The sequence below is a fragment of the Montipora capricornis genome, chromosome 8 (genome assembly GCF_036669925.1).
Source record: "Montipora capricornis isolate CH-2021 chromosome 8, ASM3666992v2, whole genome shotgun sequence".
In the NCBI taxonomy this organism is placed as follows: domain Eukaryota; kingdom Metazoa; phylum Cnidaria; class Anthozoa; order Scleractinia; family Acroporidae; genus Montipora; species Montipora capricornis.
In genome coordinates, this window is record NC_090890.1 from 22,691,227 (window position 1) to 22,699,471 (window position 8,245).

Sequence of the window (8,245 nt, forward strand, 5' to 3'; positions counted from 1 at the left end):
ACCTAAAATTGACAATTATTCATTATGGAAAGTTATATTACCATCAATAATAACAAAGCAATTATTATCGCCGTTCATTTTCCAGCTCCATCCAAGGCACCAAAAATAGAGGAAGTCAACTCTTTATCGAAGGGTTCCATACCCAAGTATAAAATAATACAGGAACCACCACAGGGAAGGCCAGAATTTCTTGTTATAGAAATCTTATTACCTGAAATTGTGAGTCCTTAAGTTTGCAAGTTACTAAAATAAAAATTTAATTTAGACCACTTTATGCAATATTCTGTTTTAGTACATACTAAAACAGTGGATAGCGTTGAACGCATGCGATGTGTGGCTACTCAAACTTTGGATATCCTTTGCTATTCACTTCTGAGCAATTTGCGTGGAATTTGAGTTAAAAATAATCATCTTTTTGTCATATATTATTTCACTGTTTTAGTATTATTAATTTTTATACTAAAACAACTACATGTATTCACGTCAGTGTTGGTGGCTAGTGGTGGATGTTTATCTCGCAGTATCCACCACTAAAAGCCACCTCCACATCGGTGAATAGTTGCTAAATATTGTTAATATATACTAAAACAGTGGATAGCATTGAACTTGTGCTCTAATTGGCTACTCAAACTCCAGATATCCTTTGCTATTCTCCTCTGAGCAATTTGTGTGCAATTTGCGTCCGAAAATGTTGTAATCTTTGCAGGAATAAATGAGTTAAAATCATCTTTTTGTGCTATGTTATCTCACTGTTTTAATTTATCAAAATGGAAAATCCTGCTTTGTTAGAGCATACTGTACCAAACTAAACACACAGCTACATGTACATGGGGCAATAGTTCTACGGTTTTCACCACCAACTGACGGTAGCATCAATGCTGCTGTTAGGAACTTGACACATCCATGCCATCCTTGCTTGTTTCAACAGTGATGATGAAAGGATACTATTAATGAGCACACCCGTTTCCTTTTTGCCAAATGGGAAGCCTTTAGAAGGACTTTTCTGAAGAGACTTAAAAGAGGCCTTTCAATAGGCAAATTAACAATATTATTATTCTCCTAACTAGAGGAGCATCAAAGTAGAGTATGTCTGTTCGGCAGGCTGTGTTAACCAGTTCAGCCCACTAATGGTTGAAGTGTGCTTTATCCAAACCATTTGATAAGCATGAGATATAATAAAATAATTAATATCTTACTAGCCTCTTGTTTCTTAGGACATACTGTAAGTTTAGGCTCCTTAACTTTTCTACTTCAATTTAAGATCATTGTTCTTCATATTGGGGCCATAAATTCAAATGGGAAAAACTTAGGCTGTAACTTAAAGTATAGGCACATGTACTTTGAACCTGTTTGAGGGATGGCAAATGTTAAAATCCGAGACCCTTGTTTGGGAATCTAAGACCAAGAACAAAACATGAAGGCCTAGCTCACACTGAAATAAATGCAATATAAACGAGATTTCGAGGCTCTTTGCAAAGGCTGTTGAGATTTTGAGATTGGATGAAAGTTTGCAAGTGCCAAAATTTTGGAGGTACCATTTGCCATCCCCTGTTTGGTAAGAGCTGTTTGTTATATACAAAATAAATAAAGCAGTACTTAAAGAAAGCAGTAATCATGTTTTCCTTTTTTTAAATAATATTTTAATTTTTTGTTTCATGGAGAAATCAACAAAGGACACAACGTTAGATATTGGGGAAGATAGATTACTTCTTCATGTGAATCCAGTGAGGTATCATCTTGACATTAATTTGCCTTTTGAAGTTGACAATGAGATGTGTGGTGCTCAATTTAACAGGAAATCAAAGGTAGGAAAACTGTTAATATCAAATGCAATTCAAGAGTGAGAAACTGGCAAGAAATAGTCATCAATGGTACATGTAACTGACAACCATCTATTAATATTTTTCAAACTTTAGTGACTTTTTTCCCTATTTTGTTTCTTTTCTCAATGAATTCAAGAGTAAATTTGAAGCAGTCAACACAATTTGCCTATAACATCACTTTCCAGGCCCAACTAACAGTGTGTTAAGAAATTCAGAAAAATGAGCCAAACATTGTGGGAAACAAGATGAAAAAAGATTAGAGTGGAACCGAACTCAAGTTTATTCATTTATTAGTACATTGTACAGTTAGTAAGAGTATTTACATTGTCACAGTGCCTAAAAACATATAAGGGAGGATAGTTCAATATCCAGTATGGGCTTGATTGACCAGCTGTTTTGTGCTCCTGTGTTCCTTCCTTGCACACCATGGCTGGATCACTGGTCCAGCCTATGGGTCCTTTGCATGAAACTGTCACATGGTATAAAATCTGCCCTGCTGGATGGCAAGCTACAAACTGGGACATCCAAAACTAAGAAAAGTCAGGCTTGGCATGGCTGGTTGAAATTGCTTTGTTTTGGAGGCTGTTGCATTCTTTTGTCATCCAACATGGCGGATTTTGTAAAATGTGACATTATCATGCAAAGAGCACATTGTATTTTCCACCAATCAGAACGTCACCTTCCTGCCAAGTACAAAATACAATATTTTATTGGCTGAATACGAAATACAATTGGAAACTTTGACTACAACTACCAGAATTCAGTTTGATTTTCTTTTCTTATTTAAATTTTGTATTGCCAGTGGGGTAAAAATAACAATAGCTCTAATTAACATGAGACAAGCAAAACTTGAAGGACTATGGGACTGTGCAAATGTCCTATTGCGACGGGTGCCACATTACAAACAAACAATACATACCAGTGATCCAGCCGTTTGTTGGCAGGAGGATGTTAACCGCACTCCCAAAATTAAACAATGTGTCTGTATTTACAGTAGTTCAGATTTATTAAAAGTTTTACTTTGCTGTTGTTAAAATATAATTTGGTCAGTCTACACTGTATTGCTGGGAGGGTATTATTTTTCACCAGTTACATTAATTTACAAACGCCAAAACAAGCTGGTGTCTGACACTTGCAGACTGCGGACCGCGTCAAACAGAAATACCGACTCTGTGATTCTAACTTTCATTGTTAGATTCATGTACATTGCCAAGTGAAAAATACACGCAAGTTGCGTGTAATGGACATGCCAATTTTACTCATGTCAAATTACATGCAGACTGTGTGTCATTTCAGGCATGTGTAATAGTTCGTGTAAACATTATGTGCGCATATTTTAATGCCCGCATATTTTGCGCGTAAATCCGCCATGTTGCAAACATTTTACGTGCATGTAGGTGCTGCTATTCCTGTGGCCAGTACTGTATACCAGCAGTAATTTCAATAAAAACAAGTTTTAGAAGGTAAAACAACTGCAGAAATTGGGTAGGATCCTAGTTATAAATATGTTGTACACTAACATAATGTATACTGCTGTCTGAATGAAAAAAGCAGTGCAACGCATAATTTTTTCTGGAATCCTTGCACTTGAATGTTGAGAAGAACTCTGTCATTGGAAAAAGGGAGTTCCCAAGGGCATGTGTGCTGCTCCTAACATCTCTTGGGGGCCAAAATATAAAGCAGTGATTTCAAATTTTTAAATTCATTGTCCCCCGAAGAAGAATCAGAGTTTTGATTCGAAACTTTCTGAAGCTTTTAGATCAATTTTAAGCCCCCTTTTATTAATTTTATCATGAAAACTGATCACCAACAGAGAAACAGAAAAGAGATTATTTACTTTCTTGCAGATAGTGGTTTTTAAACCTACTTAGCTTTGCTGCCTTAAAGTTTGTAAACACAGGAAAGTTTGTTTTGCATTGTCAAGTGCTTGTGTCTGTATACTATTATTCATCTCATTCTGTTTGCATTATCTCACCAGATTCTCACAATTACTTTGCCTGTGTTAAACAAAAGTTGAAAGGATGCCAATGGTATACATACTGTTATGAAATTAACAACAACAAGCTCCATTTGTACTAATAATACGAATAAATGTGAAAGAAAGAAAAATGGATGTAATGAAGCTTAACTAGAGTACTGGCCACCTGAAGTAACCATAAGCCAGGACTCGAAGAGCTAAGCAGCAATTGCATTAGTGTCAAGAGCTGGCTTCTAGTGAAAGGGATTTGTTGGCTCCTTCCATGTAGTTGCCATTCACGCATATATTTTCCCACACAGTCATTCTGTTGGAGTGATGCCTATGCAACGTACCCTCTTAAAAGATCTGCGGAAAATATACAGTACTTTTTTCTGCTGTTTATTTGTGACTAGCAGCGTGTGTGAAATCATGGGAGACAACTTGATTAAAGATTCCGTGAAGGCATTGAAAGATTGGTCCTTTTTGTTTTTAAATAAAAGTTTTTGGTATAAATGCTGACTTAATTTAAAACATCAGGAAGCAATGTAAAATTTTAACTATAAAAATATTTATTAGCTGTGGCTTGTCCTTGTAATTTTTTACGTATTTCGTGTAAATATACAGCCTGTAGTTACCAATATTTCCTGGAGAGATTAAAATGGGAATTTTTCACATTTTTGCTATTCACTTTAGTACAAATAATGTTGCAGCTTTTAAGTCAGAACGCTCGAAATGGTATACTGTAAAATTCCGAAAATAAGCCCCGGGGCTTATATTTTTCAAAGGCCCTTTTGGAGGGGCTTATTTTTGGAGGGGCTTATATTCGGAGGGGTTTATCTCCGGAGGGAAATTTGCGCTTCCAAATCAATTGGGCTAGTCTTATAGTTGGAGGTAAATTTACCGTTGTTGCTTTGTTTTACTTTGTATTTGAGGGCAAATTTTCCAAGTACAAGCTCCTGGGGGGCTTATATTTGGAGGGGCAATTTAACGGGGCTTTTTGTGCATTACCACTTTGGGGGGGGCTTATATTTGGAGGGGCTTATACATGGAGGGGCTTATTTTCGGAATTTTACAGTATATCCCCTAACCGTTATGATGGAAATGTACCCTTGACTTCCATCTCAAAAGTGTATCAATTGCTTAAAAATAGTAAAGACTAAAGTTAACGATTTTGCTTGATTTTTAGTGATCGGTTTTATCGTGGTTAAAGTAACAAATTCTGATGGCCAACATTTTAAAGTTTTAGTGTGAGTCACACAGAAGCCATATAGTGATAACATCACAGTATGGCTTCTGAAATTACTCCCCCTGTTCAATAGTGCTCTGATTGCTGTAGTTGTGGTGAAAAAGATTGCATGGTCCATGTGCTAAAATCTTAACTGCAATTTGCCATATCCTGCTCATTGCAAACAGTAACAAGGTAAATTATGAAGGGTTTTGTGCACACATTGTTGTTAATGATGATGATGTTTATGACACTGGGAGTGACGTCAGCGAAGAAAGTTTTTCTCCATTTGGTGGTTCATGCATATTGCGTTACGACTCTTGGGAACGAAGAAGAACCAGAATCTAACCATAATGATTTATCCTGAATGTATACATACAAGTAAGATAAAATTTAGTGGATTGTTATGCCACCTCAGCTAAAGCATCAGTTCTCTGTCCAGTTTGAATCACCTCTTCATAAGATGGTGGGAGTTCAAATGACAATGTAGAGTAAGGGGGTGGTGAAAAACTCTGCTCGCCGAGTTGCAGAGTATCAGTGCCAACGGGACTGATCAAATCCCTGGGGTATTCTGGAGGAGGGATGAAGAAACCTCCCTCACATTCAGGACTGTCCTCAGTTCTGAATGCAGTATTTGCCACTGCAGTTGTGTGGTGGCTCGATCGTCGTCTTCTTTGTCTAGATCGCCTCCGATTTCTTGATCTTCGTCGTCGTTCAGCGTATCTCTGACGACTGTATCTACCCTCCCGTACAAAACAGCAACACAAAAGCAGAAGAAATACAGAGCCGGTTAGAATGGCAGCCGACAGAAATCCGGCCTTTGTGAGCAAGGCATTAGAATTGTGTTTGCAGTTTCCTCCTTCGCAGCTGTCCCCACTTGCACAGTCTCTCCAGCTTTGGCACGATATCGTTCTGGTTCGATCCAATGGCGCTTTCGTTGTTGAAATCGCACACCAAACCTTAGATTTGCATACCCGATCACAACATTTCGACAAGTGTGCGTACTTGGAGCAGTCTTGGTCAGAATTGCAATTAGACGGCAGCTTTGTTGCCTCAGTTCTGTCTTTACAAATTGAATGAATGCATTGCTTCCCAGCAGGACAATTACTGTCTACCATACACATTTGCGCGGAAATTTGACATCGTGGAATCGTTTTGCAAGTGAAATCTCTTCTGCAACACATTTCCTTAGGAGTTATGCAATCTGTGTCTTTAGAACAACGCGAACTTGCAAGTTTTATGAGTAAAATACCAGATATAGTAAGAATGACCGAAACACGAGAATGTGTTTTCATTGTTGAGCTCAAATTGTGATCGAAAGTCGTTTTCATCCCATTAGTTCGAGAAGCGAGAGCGAATGCCAAAAGATTTCATGAACTCGAGGTTCGAATTACAACCATTGTCACAGCACAGACGATCGACTATGAAATGACCCTTAATTAACCCCCTCAAGCGACAAAGAAAACGTAGTCATTGTCAATAATACTTTAGAGCCAGACTGAACGGTCACGTTCGCTCACGCTCGAGAAAAAGGAAATTAAGGAGCCTCGAAATGAACACGCAGTGATACATCACGCAATCTGAAAATGATACACGCGATCTTTCATGCATACTTTCCCCAGGGGGCTTGCCTAAGACAATAATCCAAACGTAAGCCTTAAGAATGACTAAAATCATAAAATTACAAAAGAAAAATTATTCCGAATCCATAAAACCCGAAGTAAAGTTCACGCTTTTGGCCTTCGCTTGAAGGTGGATACTGAAGTAAAAGCGAACTGCGAAATGAATTACTTTATTATAAGGTAAGACTTAATGCACTAGTCAATTGAAACCCCCACCACCTAGGTCCCAGGAAAGGGTGGGGGATTATAGGGGCTGTAGGGGCATTGAAGCGCTTTTGAATAACAATCTTTCCCCTGGAGGTGGGGCATTTGACTGATTTTTGACTTTGGGTCCCGTCCCCACATGGGGCAAGTAGAATTGGGAGCAAACGCTGGCATTCGAGTTTCTAAAGATGGTGGAAAGCTTGAGAAAGCCCGGTAACGACGCAAGCACAAACACAAGCATAATAAATAGCGCTTACCGGTATTTAAGGTGGTATGATTAAAAACGGCAAAATTTTCAACAACTTTCATAATTTTCTTTTAGTCAATAGTGGCTTAAAAGGTGTATAATTTACTTGAGATCCTAGCCACAATGAAACTTTTTGGGAAAAAGTTGTATTTTTATTATATGGCAAAGCCAGTCTTGGGCAAATCCCAGCGCTCTGATTGGTTATTTCTCGGTCGGGATTTTGCAGTACGAACCATTTCCGTGGAAACGGTCCAAGTCGTGTACTTTTGTTTTGGAGCAAAGCCGGCAAATTCATAATTTGCAACCAAAACAGCGAAAGAAAAACTGCGAATATTGTGATTCTTCACAGTGAAACTACCACAAGAAGCTAAAAAGATTGAAAAGTTAAAAAGCTAAAAGATAAAAAGCTAAAAGGATTGATTGCACCGGAAGTGCATTTTACTACCAGAAACAGAGTGCCACATAATAAACAACTTACTAACCGAGCTTGCTCGGGCCCACCCTGCTAGCAGAGCCTTTCTTTTGCTTGCTCGATTTTGGCTTTCTCTGCTCGCAGGGTGGCTCGGGCCGTACTGGGGAATATTAGCCCTCGGTCTTGGCTTGTAAGGGCCTTAAAGAGGGTATTGAATCTCAATTTTCTACCCTTAAACTGACATGTAGGGTCAGGGTTTGAGAACCTTGGCAGTACACACCTATCCTAAATTGTCGGAAATACCTCACGCATATCATTCTTTAACTTCAGCATCCACTGCAAATGATATTCAATCTGAATTCCTGGGTTCCTTTAACCTTGACTTGAACCAGGCAAACTTAGAATGTGTGATATGCAGAGTAATTATTTCACTTTGAACGTTGCAAACAGTTTTGAAATCTGATGGTCTTGAACAATGATGAAATATGGGTGCTTTGCCCTTATTTAATAGTTGAACAAAAAATGTGTGTTAAATAAAATTAGCTTTGTACCAGTAACTAAAATCCAAACTTCACAAACCCAAAGTAGAACAGTTGAAACCTCTTTCCATAGTAAATGTTGGATTCTTTTGAATTTGTTACCCCTAGGATAGGGGCATTTGATCTCAATTTTTGCCTCAGGCGTGGGGGTCTTGATGCTTTTTGACCAGAGTCTATGTCAAATCCTCCACCCTTCTCCGGGACCCAGGGGGTGGG

At 38.4% G+C, this 8,245-nt stretch overlaps 2 protein-coding genes across 5 annotated transcripts in view; one reads left to right on the forward strand and one right to left on the reverse strand.

The window, feature by feature from the left end:
- LOC138014480 (PIH1 domain-containing protein 1-like) overlaps positions 1–4,452 on the forward strand; it is a 9,197-nt gene extending 4,745 nt beyond the window's left edge. For 2 of the 4 annotated variants that reach the window (XM_068861559.1, XM_068861558.1), the window contains exons 3-5: positions 86–219; positions 1,662–1,805; positions 3,802–4,452. In XM_068861559.1, coding sequence (XP_068717660.1) covers positions 86–219; positions 1,662–1,805; positions 3,802–3,840 — 317 coding nt within the window. In that variant the 3' untranslated portion in view covers positions 3,841–4,452. Of the gene's footprint in view, positions 1–85; positions 220–1,661; positions 1,806–3,220 lie in introns of all 4 variants that reach the window. The other 2 variants (XM_068861556.1, XM_068861557.1) reach the window with 1 other exon arrangement.
- On the reverse strand, positions 3,777–6,336 carry LOC138014479 (uncharacterized). The gene has a single exon (XM_068861555.1). It carries the CDS (start codon positions 6,334–6,336, stop codon positions 5,410–5,412), a length of 927 nt encoding a protein of 308 aa, XP_068717656.1. The 3' UTR covers positions 3,777–5,409.
- Positions 6,337–8,245: the final 1,909 nt, after the last annotated feature.